Raw genomic sequence first — 15,836 nt, 5'->3', positions numbered from 1 at the left:
CCTTCCATCATTTTTCCTTCGTTTCCTCCGTCAGTCTGAAGACGTTCATCCAATCACTGAGCTTCCTTCCTTCCTGCTGCCTCTTTAACTGAATGGTACAAGTCAAGAGTAAATACCATCAAAACGTATGCAGAGGTTTGCTTCAGTGTGTGTGTGTGTGTGTATGCGTGTGTGTGTGTGTGTGTGCAGCCTATCTTCTGATTGGCTGGTGGATTCGTCGCCTCCGCCTCATCACGGACTCATTAATTACTGACAGCAGCTGCTGTAAACATTTCAGTTTGATTTGATCGTATCGGGTTTGTTTTGCCTGAATTCCCAGATTTAAATCAGGAAACTGGAAAATAAAAATGGATTGAAGGATTTAAGTTGAATGAGGGATTCTGGGAAATTTTGAAGCAGAGCCTCCCGCAGGCTGTGTTGTCCCCATTCTGTTGTCTTACTAGCTGGGAATTATTCAGTATAAAACATATTAGTTTTTTTCTCCTGCTGGTAATCTGTATTAAATTATGGATTATTTTATTTTGTCAGCATAATCAGAGGGAAACAGGCGTCAGATGCCCTTTCCCTCCATTACGACCTGTGAAAGCTTCATCCCAGCTCCGTGTTTCTGCTGTAAAGCTTGCTGCAGGCGGGGAAATGAAACTACAGGATTGTCGTCGCGCAGCGTGGCGCGCCGGCTTTCTCAGTAATAAACTGTAAACATCTCTGCTGATTCAGGCGAGGAGCAGGCCTCAATCTCCTTTAAAGCTGTACTTAGTGATTATATTTAATAAAATCGGACCAAGCCAATGTGGACATTAAAAATGTCTGATGTTTCTGTGGATCTGCAGCCGTGATTACCCAGCTTCCCCTGCCTGCTGGCGACATGTGCGCTTACAGGCCTTACATCTCTTGACTTGGCACTTTCCCTGGTTCCTGAAGCTGATGGCGACATTTCTGCGTCCTTGTTAGAGGCTAAATATGGCTCCATCTGCCTCATCACGGACTCATCATGGAAAACTGCAACTCACTCCGTGGCCGTCAACAGAGACTCAGAATGAACAGACAAACCAAATTAAAATGTTTGGATGAAATGTAATGACATAATATTTAGTGATTGTCCTGTTTTTACTGAATTAAAATATTGAGATTATGAGTTTTATTTTCATAAAAAGCGTAGTGGCTGTTGTTAGGCTGCATGATCTGCTGCTAATAAGCTCAATAACTGTGGCTGCATTAAAGCTGCATTAGAATGTAAATTTTATTAAAAATATTTGTTGATACTGTCATGACAGTTTATTATGAAACAGATAATCTGTGAAAGAATCAAGCTTCTCTGCCTTCTCCCAGCACTAACTAAAACCAGCCAATCAGATCCAGGAGGAGGGTCTTAGCGCTGCCAATCACCCTCTGTGTGGTGCTGCTCATCCCCCTGTTGCTCTCTGCTATTCTACAGCTAGCATAGCCTGTCATGAAAGCTAAAGGTAGTTAGCATAGCCACCAATAATGCCAGACAAACAGTTATTCTGTGACAATGAGATGTTTCTCCATTGTTACCACATTTAACAGCGTGTACATGAGGATGATTGACAGCGTTAAGCCCCTCCTCCTTTATCTGATTGGTTGTTTTCATTTCTTCAGACAGCATAGCAGCTCAGAGAGGAGATCTGCCTTTTCACCGATTATCTGTCAATAATATTTTAACAAATATGTAAAAAAATGTTTTTTCATAAAACTTACACACTGCAGCTTTAATTTCGGTTAATTAATTATATTTCTTTTAGCAAGTTCAAAGTTTTACTGCAATCGCCTTTCATTGCTGCAATGATTTGAATAAATAAAGACAAATAATAGAAATCAATAACTTATTTTCTAATGACGGGTTATCTGACTTCTTCCTCTTAAATCTGTGTGAATGCTTTACATCACACACACACACACACACACACACACACACACACACACACACACTCTCTGCCTCTGTCAGCAGCAGACCTGGTCGTCTCTCTCCGTGGTTCTGAACGCCCTGCTGTCCCTGGCTGGACGTCCATCTGGTCTTCCTGTGGTCGTGTCTTTTTACGTGGAAGATTCCTTTATGAGTGGCTTGTTTCTGCTTTTAATTAAATGATATTTGCTGTGCTGTAAAGATAAGAGCTGGAGACGCGACACAATGGTTATCATACAGTAATGTGATGGGTTTTTTTACATTTTCATCACTGACAAAACGAAACAAAAATCATGTTTTTATCTGTCTGAGATCAGTAAGGACATTAGACAGAAAGTAAAATCCTTGATTTGACCTGAAGAACACTGGTTGTGTCGGCATTCCTGCACTGAAACTGTAACTGCAGCCTGCTGCACTAAGCCCTGACCATGAAAATCTGATCAAATCTGCTGTAAATCCCTTCCTGTCTTTACATTTCTAATAACAAGTAAACTTCCTGCTCCAGTATGTGTCACAGATTAAGCCATCCCTTAATGCTGCGTGTGCAGAAAGATTTCTGTTGCACTCTCCCTCCCAGAAAATACAGGATTTCACACCCTAAAACCGTCCCCTGACTCCTCATTATGGGCTGCAACACAATGGGAGGGATTTCAGGGTCGCACCCTCTTCCTCCTCCTCCTCCTCCTCTAACATGGTGCAGTGTTCCTCCTCCTGGTTTGGCCCCAGGAATGAATATCTACAGCCTGGGATTCTATTGTCTGGACACTGAAGTACAAAAGGCAGAAGAAGCCTGAAGCCTGAATACATTAAATGCTTTTCTTTGCAGAGAACTGAACAGGTGTTCAATGAGAAACTCCAAGATTAAATCAGTTTTATGAAAATGGTGAAAACTATAAAAGTTTACAGTAAAGATGTAGTTATCCAGGTTTGTAAAACTGCCAGTTCAGATTTTGCTTTGAGAAATTAAAAGTTTAAGTTATTTTTCCTGCCTGGATCGATGCCCCACTGTGAGCATGAGACACCTTTCACAAACACAACGACAATTTGGAGTTGAACAAAAGAATATATTATGATCTTTACCATCTTAAGTCAGCCGTAAACAGAGTTAGCATGACTAAAATTAAAATTCTTCTAGTCATGTTTGGTTGTGAAGTAAGAAGATCCAAATGCAGGTATGGATAAAGCAGAATTCATTTAATGGATATTTTTTGCAGGGAGCAAAACTTAATTATATGAATAATCAAGAGGCCGACATACAGAACAGTTGGATCTGAAGTGGAAGTGGTAAAATTCAGAGACATTTGGGTTTTTGTGGAATGAAAAAATCAGAATTGAGTCGTTCAAACTGCTGTGATGGATATGGGTCACATTCTGCCTGCCTGGACACACTGAAGCGCTGTTGTGTTTTTGTTTGGTTAGTTTGTTATGATCAAGTCGATGTGGGTGGTGATGCTGTGGGCAGGAAGAACCTCCAGCAGCAGTCAATCTTCTAACAAATCTAAAAAGGCTTCTGACTGTTTGACAGTCTCATGCTAACATGCTAACAGCTCAATGTCCCAATATTCCACAGTAACATGTTTTGGACATCAGATTGTAAGCTAGCTCTGCTATTCCACCTCCTTTGCTTTTGCCGCTCCTCTTTAAATCTCTATCTGGCCATTTGAGCTTTTGAAATGTTAATCAGCTTCTCCCAATGGTAAAAAAAAATTACCTTGTTGTCATGGTTACACGTCACAACAATTGTCCAAAAGTAAAACAGAAAAAAAAATCCTTTCAGCTAACAAATATTCCAGAGGAAATAATCGTGCAAACCTGCAAAAATTGAACCAGAAAAGTTTGATTTAACCATCAAACTACCATCAGTTGGTTCTGCATGAAGCTGAAACATCCTGAGCCTCTTCATGTGTCAGCAGCGCTGCACGTCCATCACTGTCACTCTGTGTGATTGTCTGTAAGTGGACAGGAAGTGTGTCCCGTGAAGGAAGAAGGTCTGTTATAAAACCATCTGCTGCTCGTTAGGATCCTCTCTGGATGAGCGGCTCCTGACTCATTGTCTCTAACTGGGACATCGTGTCTCTCTGTGTCTCCATCTGGCTCCAGCTCTGCATTTCCATCCAGTCAGTTTGAGTTAAGAGCAAAATTTAAGAAAATTGAATTAAAAACTGTTGGAAAAAAAACTTTCACTCATTACTTTTGCTTCAGTGCTACTTTATTTGTGTGGGAGCAGCAGTCATGTGAAATCTCCCCTGTTTGCTGGGCAACCTGGCAGGGAGCAGAAACTCCCACAACTCATCCTGCGAAGTCCTTTTCTTCTGCTGCTGCTGCCAGATTTCTCGTGTCCCACCTCCTGGCCTCAGCTGCTTTGCTCTCGTCGATGTGGGAATCCGGCTCGTTCAGTTTCCCCGTGCTTTGAATTAATGAGCTGAGCTTTTTTTTAATTGTTCACATGCTGTTCCTTTTTCAATCAAGTCCTTCACTGCAACCACACTGCTGCTCTCTGGAGAGGGAGGGAGGACAGCAGGGAGACGGGCGGGACAATCTGAAGGAAAACAGAAAAAACTGGAGAACAGACTAATAATAATAATAATAATCGAGCTACACTTTGCTTTGTTTACATTTTTGTGCATCACTGGATTTTACCCATTAAAAGTGGAAGTTACTGAGCAGGTTGTTTATGCCTGAAGGCTTGGATGTTCTGTGTTTGCATTTGTTTCAGTTGACTGATTATTGCTCACTTAATTCTTATGCTAACTCTAACTTTGTGTTTCAAAGGCAAAATAAAATGTTCTGTTGAAGTTAAATGTCGTGTGGGACGTCAGCCTCTGCCTGCAGGAGTCTTTGCTCTAAACCTGGACATGTCCTGGTCCAGATTTTTAGGTTATTTAGGAATATGAAGCTGCTCAGTTGGGGGCACACTTCGGCTATGTGCTAATCGCTTATGTTAGCGCTTTAGCGTTTTTGCTAAATTGGAAACTGTTTATCAGACTTTGCTTCTTCTAAATTAAATTTCCAGACACATTGTGAAGTGCTAATTTACTTGACTGTTTTATGAACTTCCACACAAACGTCATGTGGAGCCCCCTAGTGGTCTGCTACAGTGTAATATTTAGAGATTTTTTCAGTTTTTGCTTTCTTATCACTCTTAAATGTTTTATATTATCAAAAAATTCTGAAATCAGACTAAGACGATGTGAGTGAATCCTAAAAGCAGTTTGTGAGCTGCTCTCTGTTTCTCTGATCACAGTCAGAGATCACAGAGTTAAACAGAGAAATCCCTCAACAGATCCTGTCTGACCTGCAATGCCATCCATTCATTTTCCGACAGTGTGGAGAAATAATTTGTAGCCACATTTGTGAATAAATATTCACTAAATAAGAGAAAAATATTTTCCAACATGAATAATTTAGATTTCTTGAACAAAAGCGAAACAGAAAACTGATCCGTTGTGGGAGGAAAAAATGAGATAGTGATTCATGTCTAATGGAAAATAATGGAAACTCGTATCTCATAAATGATTCATAATGAACAGAGAAGAGGATGTTTATTGGAAGGAGGGGTTTAGTCATAATCTTCTTCATACATTTTTCTCTGTTTATTATTTTGGTGGTCTTATTAATCATGATCTGGACCCTAAAGCTTTTTAGTATTTCTGACCTTGAATTGTTTACAGTTTCACATCATGTGTTAATTTTGAGCATAAAAATCTCCAGACGAAGCCGCATTGATTGACTGAGGCCAGCGGCACCGCGGCCCGGTTCTGCTGAGGCGCTGAGACCAGGGGAGGGGTCAGAGAGTATCGAACCGCCAGGCTGCTGCTTCACGGAGAAATCCGTCTTATACTCATGAAAGTCTGACTGCAATCAGAAATAATGGCAGAACCTCAAACTCTATTTATGTTTTAGTTTTGTTATTTTGTTATTAAAACCTGCTGTGTGTTTGTTACTCATCTGATGCTGGTTTGAGATTTTTGGTTTGGATCATTTAATCAGTCTTTCTTTATTATGCATATGGGTTAAATCACATTAATTTATTGTATAAATGCTGAAAAAAATTTTTTTTATTTTGATTCTTTAATTTTAGGAAAGATATAATGATTGATATTTGGAAATACATTTTTGTTTTTTGGAAAATTTTGAATAAATTTAACCTACTAAAGATTTCACATTTTTAACTTTCATCTACTAACATGTTTTTTTTTCTGTAGTAAGTACCTTATTTAATTTTCTTCATTTATCATTCACACTCTTTCTGTAAAAGATGAATGTTTAAAATTGTTAATTTATTGATTATCATACCCTGCAGACACAGAGAAAACAAATTAAAATTTCATCATTAAGAATTAATTAAAACTATTATTTTTCCTAGTTTGTTTGGAAGGTGTTCAAAGTGCTGCTGCTGCATTGATCATCTTTGAGATCAGTTAATGAAGATGATGGATTAAGTTGAGTTTTTCTTTCCTTTCCTCTCCATCCTTTTGTTGTTTATGTGGGACGACTTGACGTTGAGGATGTTCAGCTCCGTCTGAGTCTCTGTTCTTTTTATTGGCGAAGCAGCGCCTCCATGATTGGCTCCGTTTGTTCTGTTGGTGCTGCTTTGGTTTCCTCAATCAAGCCTCGGCGCCTTCAGTCAGCTTCCAGTGATGTGAAAACCTGTGTCAGGAAAATGGGAACAGTGTGTCTATTGATCAGTGAAACATCAGCCGCCGTGGACGGCCCAACAGGTCGCTCATGTTGGCGACGACCGCAGTTTCGCCTGGCGGCCAGGCGGAGCTGCAGGTCCGTCATGTGGTTTCTCTCTCTCCAGGCGTTCGGTCAGGCCTACACCAACCAGCGCAAGGTGGCAGAGGATGGAGAGACCATTGAGGAGACACTGCTGCAGGAGTCAGCCTCCAAGGAGGCGTATTACATGGGCCGGCTGCTGGAGCTGCAGACGGAGGTGACGCTGAGCCGCTCGGTGGCGTCCAACGCTCAGGCAGAGAACGAGAGGCTCAACGCGCTTCTGCAGGAGCTGCGAGAGGTGAGCTTGACTAACGGCAGATTTATTTTCATTTTGTGAACGTGAGGTAGCTGGTTGACCTTTGATGACCTCTGGAAGCATTTATTGATATTTTTAAAATGATAGCGGCACAAGTGAATATTTTTGCTGAACAAACGTTTGACAGTTTGGTGAAGGGAGGCAACATCACTCAGGTGCAGGTGTGGAAGTGGACAGCTTTTACTGTAGAACATAAGTTACACAGTCAAAAATGAACAGCACTATTTTGGATTATTTAGTCCTCATAAGAGAAAAATATATTGGCTAATTTCTCAAAATTATATTTTCACCATCTTATTTAATTGTTTGTAAATGTCCCAGTTTCAAACTAATTATTTAGTTAGCAAATAAATATTTTGTTGGAAGCTAAATGTTTAGCTCTAATCTAAATATTTAGCTGAGAGCTAAAAAATATCTAAAATGCAAATTTGCTGTCCGATGACTGGAAGTGGACTATCAGAATAAAAGCTTGGCTACATAAACTCCTGCTGTAGATCCATCGGTAAACGTCTGCATTGCCATTAAAACGACTCGTTCTATGTTTGAAGCTGAAATGTAAAGAGGAACAAGGAAAATATTTTGTTAGTTTGCAAACTAAATATTTATTTTGAAACTAAATGTTAACAGAATCACTGCTGTAGATGTTTGTTTTGCTAAAATCATCTGAACACGTGCTGCTTACACATTAACCTAATTTTTATTAATTAGAATAAGGCTTTATGTGAAAATGTAAATAATCACTTAAGGAAAATATTTGACAGATTCTAGTAGATCTACATATAGTTTAACTCTTCTTTCTGTAAACAACATGAAAATATTCCCTCTAAAAAAAGCTAAATATCCCCTTTTTAATTTTCACATCATGAATTACATTCTCACATATTTCTTTAATCAAATTGTATATTTAGGTATTTTGGTCATTTATTTTTGAAAAGATCTGCAAAGGAAATCAGATAAATATTTCTGATAGTTTTTTTAGCATACAAACATAAAGCCCAGTTCATTCACAATACTTAGTAATACATATATATGTTTTTAACGAAGGAACCACAGTGTATTTGTTAAATTACAAAGACATATGAGTAAAAACTCTGATTCATATATTTTACATAAAAACAATCATAGCCGAAAAAAACTCCACAAAATTCCTTAACTATAACTTCAGCTTGTACCTCTGCCTCTGAAACACCGAGTCCCCCCCAAACACCCCTGGATATTCACTCTGTATCTAAACGTATAACTTGTGAGGTGTACTTACTTTTTACCATCACTGTCCACAAATTGATGTTCAACTGGAGGGAAATTTAAAGCATTCAAAGTGTTTTTGATGTAGAGGAAAAAGACTCAAATCAACATTAGTTGCATAGTGATTTGATTGTAGCTGAATGTGGAAAAAAAATCTTCCTTTTGAATATTTTATGTGTTTGTGTTTCATGTAAAAACAAATTTATACCATCAGATCTTTGTTAAACTAATTGGGTTAAAAAGTTGCCAAAGGTCAAGAGGTCACCAACCTTTGTCACAGAGGAAACATGATGCGTGCTCATCCCTCCAAACGCCAACATGGCTGCAGGCACGGCGTGGGGGGGCTCAGGAGTTCGAGCTGGGGTCAGACACCACGGCAACGACCCCATTGTGGGGGGCAAATCCGGTGCTAAGCTGGGAATCAGTGAAATGTCCTGAGCTCGGCACTGTGCAGCGACTGGGTGAACTGGGCCGCTCCCATTAAACACACCTCACTCATTCACTAAATGGATCAGAACAACTGATGCCAACAACCGCTGCAGTTTCCTTTACCCAGATTTTTCTCCTCGTTCAGTGAACTTCAATGAAACTACAGCAGGAGACGACTGTCAGCGCAGATCATGTGAAGCTATATAAACTTTACCATCGCAGATGTTGAAGATGCCCTGCTCTGCTTTGCTCCTTTGGTTTTAGCTTAGTGGAAGCATCATGCTGTGGGGCTGTATTTCAAACTGGTCCGCTTCATAAAATCGATGGCATTATGAGGACAAACATTCTGCAGAAATGTCTAAATACACCAACCAGGAAGTTAAAACTGCAGCTGGACGATGAGCCTCAACATGCAGGTCAGAAAGGGGCTTCAGGTCAACTGGTTCAATGTTTTGGTATTTAATAAATAGAAATATTTGTGTTGTTTCTAGAAGTTTGATTTAAACGTGTTTGATTCGGTGTATGTAAACTTCTGGTTTCAACTGTAGATATTATGGATTTTTTTTATCACGTCTCTGCGCTATAAATGTCTTCGGGCCCCCTCACTCTGTCTTTGGGTCAGCATTTCTGCCTAACTTTATGCACAGAGGGCTGCAGGGGAGCTGCAGGCAGCTCTGCAGCAAAAACAGGGAACAGATGCTCACATATTCTGGAAGAAGTTCATTATTTTTTGCTTTTCTTTTCTTTACATAAAATTAGTCAAAAGTTGCATATTAGCATACATGTTCAGCCATATTTCGGTAAAAAATTAATCTGCTGCTTTCAGCTTTAATTGTTTATCTACAGATAAATGTAATGTGCTTTTATGATTTTACTGATGTCAACATGTGAGTAGGGGTGGGCTTTTATTGTGATAAATCTGTTATCATGATAAGAATTTTGATTTATTATTGTCGCAATAAATTGCAGTTAATGATGATTTTATTACCCCCATCTGTCTTTTTGTCAGATTGGTAGTTCTAATATTTTCTCCACAGTTTGTCCAATGAAAACATAAATAAATACCAATAAATTTTAAAATACCGTGTGCAGTTTAGTGATAGTACAGATCAGAGTGTCCTAAAGAAACGCATTACAAATGGGAATGTTTCTTATGACCAGTATTTGTTTCTATGGAACTATAATTGCCGTGACACACAAGCTGCCTTTCCATTATAAATGTGCGCAAACCTTATATTCCGCTAATGTCGAAAAAACACAATTTCACAGTTGTGGTATTTCTATTAAATAAGGAAAGTAATATAAATCGAATAAGTTTGTTCACGTCATTAAAAAACATGATAATTTTACTACTTCCTGTCATTTTCTTCTTCGTGGATCGCGCCAGCGGCAACATCCGGTTGTTGATCGTGTGACGGAAACAAAAAAAGTGTTTCCATCACAGTTTTATGAAATAGAGAATCTCCTTCTAGTGCCTAAGCTATTTATCTAAAACGTGAGTTGTTTGTTTGTTTGTTTGTTTATTTTTTTAATTAACGTGTTTCCATTAGGCGAATTTATTTTTGAAATGCCGAAATGTCAAATTGTTCAATTATTTACTCATTGCATACTCGGCTAATGTCACAGTTGTAGAGTTACCAAAACAAAAAGAAGAAATAAATTGTTTTTATCTTAACTTTTGTCGTTATCACAGCAGTGCGGCAGAATATTGTGTTAAAAGTTTAACTCCCTGTCGCCCTTCACTAACAATAAGTCTGGAAATGTCTTGGAAAGTTTGTATTCCTTCACTCTTCCATCGAACCCGAGTGAAGTTTCCCCCCATCTTCTTCAAATCAGACGCAGTTGCTGTCAAACGTTTGTGCAGTAAAAATTTTCGTTTGTGCTGCTTTTGGTTTGAAGATAATGAAAAGTTCAAAGGTTAAAAGGTCAACCAGCCCCTCCACATTACCTACATCTAACAAAATTGGTGTCAAGTGTTTGTGTGGTAACAACATTTAATTTGTGCATCATTGGCACCAATTTTGTAAGATCTGAACTTCACTCAGGTTCTTAATCAGCCATTGACTATTAAACTGTCTCTTCTGACCCCTCCTGTCTCTACCTTCCTCTCTCGTTCTGGTTCTGGTTCTCCTGCAGAGCAACGAGATGCTGGACCTGCAGCGCAGCAGGATGAGGGAGGAGATCAAGGAGTATAAGTTCAGGGAGACGCGTCTCCTCCAGGACTACAGCGAGCTGGAGGAGGAGAACATCACCCTGCAGAAGCTGGTCTCCACGCTCAAGCAGAGCCAGGTCACAAAGATGATCATCAACACTTTGTTCTCCTATTGGGTTAGAGTTTGCACGTCATTGCGGTGTTACTTTTCACCCACTCATGACATGTATGCATTCTCACTTTACCCGCCACGAGGAAATGTGATGCTGGCCGACTGGTCATCAGTTTGGAGAAGAAGCAGCTGCTTTGTTTTAGTCACTCGGGTCTCACTCTGCTGATGGATCCTCCGCCTGGATCACATCCTTTCTGTCTAATGCATGCTTTTACGTTGAAGTCCAGAGGTCGACGCTGTCTGGTGTGTCAGGGGTTAATTCAACAGGAAACAGAATTCATTCAGATTTCAGAATAAAAGCACAAACTTAGAGAAACTCTCTGGTTCCTCAAAGTTTCTGTTCAGGCTGGAAAATTTTCCATCTGCATAAGTTTGGAAAACCAACCAACCAACCATCCATCCATCCAACCATCCATCCATCCATCCATCCATCCATCCATCCATCCATCCATCCATCCATCTGTTCATCCATCCACCCATCCATCCATCCATCTGTTCATCCATCCATCCATCCATCTGTTCATTCATCCATCCATCCATCCATCCATCCATCCATCCATCCATCCATCCATCCATCCATCCATCCATCTGTTCATCCATCCATCCATCTGTTCATTCATCCATCCATCTGTTCATTCATCCATCCATCCATCCATCCATCCATCCATCCATCCATCCATCCATCCATCCGTCCATCTGTTCATCCATCCACCCATCCATCCATCCATCCATCCATCCATCCATCCATCCATCTGTTCATCCATCCACCCATCCATCCATCCATCCATCCATCCATCCATCCATCTGTTCATCCATCCATCCATCCATCCATCCATCCATCCATCCATCTGTTCATCCATCCACCCATCCATCCAGGAGGGGTTTTCTTAAATTCATTGTGATTTTGGTAAATTATATTTTTATAAAATTTTTGAAGTTTTTAATTTTAGGAAATCTGAAGTTTTGACACAAAGGTAGAAAACTAGTTTCTGGTCAGAGTGACTGGGGACCCACCAGTGTGTCCAGTTGAGTGACTGCTGTCCTTCCTGCTGCGCTGCAGGTGGAGTATGAGGGGCTGAAACATGAAATCAAAGTTCTGGAGGAGGAGACGGTTCTCCTCAACAGCCAGCTGGAGGACGCTCTGCGTCTGAAGGACATCTCAGAGGGACAGCTGGAGGAAGCGCTGGACGCCCTGAAGACGGAGCGCGAGCAGAAGAACAACCTGAGGAAGGAGCTGGCCCACCACATCAGCCTGAGCGACAGCGTGTACGGGGCCGGGGCCCACCTGGCGCTCACTGTCACCGGCGTCGAGGGCCTCAAGTTCACCGAGGAAACCGGCAGCGGCAACGTTCCCAACGGCAGCACCATGCCTGCTGCCAACGGCAACATGGAGGACAGCAACCGCTGCAACGGCCACCTGCACCACGGCCCCGTCCTGGCCAAGGCCAGCGGGGATTACCGCGCCGGCAGGAAGGCGGACGGCCTGGTGCCGGACCTGTTCAGCGAGCTCAACCTGTCCGAGATGCAGAAGCTGAAGCAGCAGCTGCTGCAGGTGAGTCATGTGACTTTAAATGATGGATTTCTGCTGAGGCGGAGAAATCAGCAGCAGATCAGACGTGAGTCGATCTTTTTAAACGCTATAGTCCAGCTTTTAGACAACAAGCTGATGGGGAATTTTTTTTCTTTTGTGTTTTCTCACACAGTAATGTACTAATCAGTTCACAACTGAATACTGTAAGCCTTTTTTACTGCCTTTCTTACGGTGGCCATCATACTTTCCATGTATCTTAATATCTCGTTGTGAAATTACTTTTATATCTTTTCTTTAGGATGGAAATGCACCACAAACCTATGATGTAAACAGAAACTTTCCGTAGGAAAGAAAAAAATACATCCAATCTATTTGGACTGTTTTGAAAACATGTTTTCACTGAGGCTCTTCATATGTGTATATAGTTTACATTTTAAATTGACATTAGACTGTATACACAACAGACCAGCAAATATTGCAGTAAACATTGAATTCATAAACTAACAGGTTTATGAATATTAAATCTGTGAAGATTATAGTTCAGGTTATGAGTTGAGATGTAAGAGAAATTTTTATATTTGTCCATTTTGTGCATCTGATTTAGAATCAAGCTTGAATCCTTTCAGATTGTCATTAATATCAAATAAAGTTATTACTGTACATTTACCACAGACAGATGCATTAGCTGGGATCCAGAGGGATTCTGGGAATTAAATTTCCTTCTGCAATATTAGTGGAAATGTTTTCCACTGCTGACATGGTTACTTCACCATTTTATACTAGTATACTAGTATAGGCTGGTGCCATTTGTAAAGATACACAGACAAAAATTAACAGCAATTTTTCAAAATTATATTTTCACCAAGTTTTTAATTTATTTATAAATGTCACAAATATTTAGTTAGCAACATATTTAGCTCCATACTATATATTTTGCTTACTAAATACTTTGGAGCTAATTGTTAGCTAACTATCTATCTCCAAACTTGGATCAAAAGTATTTCATTTTTGAACTAAATATTTAGCTTCCTAACTAAATATTTAGCTTCCTTATTATTTAGTTTCTGACACATAACAGTAAATGAATGAATAACTGTGACAATATTATTTTAAAAAATTGACTGCTATTATTTTCTTTTTTATAACGAGCTGACGAGCCTAAATTATTGCTGGAATGTTAAAGCATCAAAAAGCTTTTCCTCCGTCTGGAGGCCCATTTATCTCAGCCACTGCTCAAAATGGGAAAATCAACAAAACCTGCTCTTCAAGTAAAACTGATTTAGTTCCAGAACAGGAAATAAAAAGACAAACAAGGTAAATAAAAAGGTAAAAACAGAGAACTGCAGTCAATATTTCAGGTTATGCAACAAAATATTTATTGTTACACATTTTTAGCATTTTAGAAGTTATAACTTTTCTTCTCCACCTCCATCCATCAGGTGGAGCGTGAGAAGGCGGCTCTGCTGATGACCCTGCAGGAGTCGCAGACCCAGCTGCAGCACACGCAGGGCGCCCTGACGGAGCAGAACGAGCGCGTCCATCGCCTCACCGAACACGTCAACGCCCTCAAACACCTGAACGCCGACAAGGAGCTGGACGACCCGCAGGAGAGCGAGAAGCCAGACGGCGGCTCCCCGTCGCCGTCGTCCAACGGCCGCCTCGACCCTGACATCCACGGGTTTGAGATCCTGGAGTGTAAGTACAAGGTGGCGGTGACGGAGGTGATGGACCTGAAGGCCGAGCTCAAAGCCTTAAAGGAGAAGTACAACCAGGCGGTGGAGGGCCAGGGAGACTGCCACAACGACGACCGGGTCCAGGCGCTGACTGAGCAGGTTCGCTACCTCAGACACAGACTGACTTCTTCATCTGATCAAATACTCTCCACTTCTGCCTGAGCTGGTATTGCTGTCTGAAGACATGCACCAAAAACAACCAATCAGAGCCAGGAGGAGGGGCTTAGCACTGTCAATCACTTCATGTTCTCCCTGCTAAATGTTGTATTGGTAGAGAATCAGCTTCCCATTAAAGGAAAACAGTTTATCTGCCCTCATCAGTGGCTGTGCTAGCTAGCCTTAGCATTCCTGACAGGCTGCACAATGTGCCAGTTTTTATTCGGTTAATAGTCAGAAAAGTCGATTACTAAAATAATCATTAGTTACAGACCTAAAGCATATATGCAATACCATTCTGGTGTTACGTAAGAAGTTGCCCATAATCTCACCGATTTCTTGAATATACTCAGGTTTCCCATTTGGAGCGGAGCTACCGTGAGAGCCGGGAGCGCGTGGCTGGCCTGGAGGCCGAGCTGCGCGCCGCATCAAACACGGCGACGGAGAGCCAGAGCATGCTGAACGCGGCGCAGGACGAGCTGGTGACCTTCAGCGAGGAGCTGGCGCAGCTCTACCACCACGTCTGCCTCTGCAACAACGAGACGCCCAACCGCGTCATGCTGGATTACTACCGGCAGAGCCGCATCACACGCAGCGGCAGCCTGAAGGGCCCCGAGGATCCACGGGCGCTGCTGTCTCCCCGCCTGGCGCGCCGCCTCGCAGCCGTGTCCGCAGCCTGCTCGTCCGACTCCCCGCGCAGCCCAATGGACTCCCCGTCCAGAGACGCCCACCACAGCAACGCAGCGGGCAACACGGCGGGCAGCGTGGCGGGCAGCGTGGCGGACTCGTCGTCCTGCCACAGCAGCCCCATCCATAACATCAGCGGCTCGCCCTCCATCAGCATATCCCGCTGCCCGTCTCCGGTGCCGTCGGACGTGGGCGGCGACCTGCGGAGGGAGCCGATGAACATCTACAACCTGAACGCCATCATCCGAGACCAGATCAAGCACCTGCAGCGGGCCGTGGACCGCTCGCTGCAGCTGTCCCGGCAGAGAGCTGCAGCCAGGGAGATGGCCACCATGCTGGACAAGGACAAGGAGTCGTGCATGGAGGAAATCCTGAAGCTCAAGTCGCTGCTCAGCACCAAGAGGGAGCAGATCGCCACGCTGCGGCTCGTCCTCAAGGCCAATAAACAGGTAAAATACTTCTTTTATTAAAGCTAAACATTTTGATAAATAGCTATTAAAAAGACTTGTCATTTTTTCAAAGTGGTTGTAAATCAAAGCACAAGTGCTGAAAACGTCAAACAGTCAAACAAAGAAACAGTAACAGTATTTTGTACAGTGTCATTGTTAAAATCATCAATAAACATCAATTATGTTGATCAATATTCCATTTATTATGATTCAAAAGCAGCTCTGAACATGTGGGTTTTAGTCTCGACCAAAACAAACTCAGTGTTTCAGCTGTTTCGCTGTTTTCTGGATGTTTGTTCCAGATGATGTGTTTTCAGGCACAT

At 41.6% G+C, this 15,836-nt stretch overlaps 1 protein-coding gene across 4 annotated transcripts in view; it reads left to right on the top strand.

The window, feature by feature from the left end:
* bicd1a (BICD cargo adaptor 1a) overlaps positions 1-15,836 on the top strand; it is a 31,328-nt gene that overhangs the window by 9,154 nt on the left and 6,338 nt on the right. For 2 of the 4 annotated variants that reach the window (XM_088006112.1, XM_088006111.1), the window contains exons 2-6: positions 6,729-6,941; positions 10,770-10,922; positions 12,018-12,509; positions 13,928-14,320; positions 14,731-15,513. In XM_088006112.1, coding sequence (XP_087862238.1) covers positions 6,729-6,941; positions 10,770-10,922; positions 12,018-12,509; positions 13,928-14,320; positions 14,731-15,513 — 2,034 coding nt within the window. Of the gene's footprint in view, positions 1-5,865; positions 6,942-10,769; positions 10,923-12,017; positions 12,510-13,927; positions 14,321-14,730; positions 15,514-15,836 lie in introns of those variants that run through there. The other 2 variants (XM_015010980.2, XM_015010982.2) reach the window with 1 other exon arrangement.

Source organism: Poecilia mexicana, unplaced genomic scaffold, assembly GCF_051168715.1.
Source record: "Poecilia mexicana isolate PSO_F unplaced genomic scaffold, ASM5116871v1 scaffold_6, whole genome shotgun sequence".
In the NCBI taxonomy this organism is placed as follows: domain Eukaryota; kingdom Metazoa; phylum Chordata; class Actinopteri; order Cyprinodontiformes; family Poeciliidae; genus Poecilia; species Poecilia mexicana.
The sequence above is the reverse complement of the archived record's forward strand: the minus strand, read 5'-3'. Positions and strand labels throughout refer to the sequence as shown.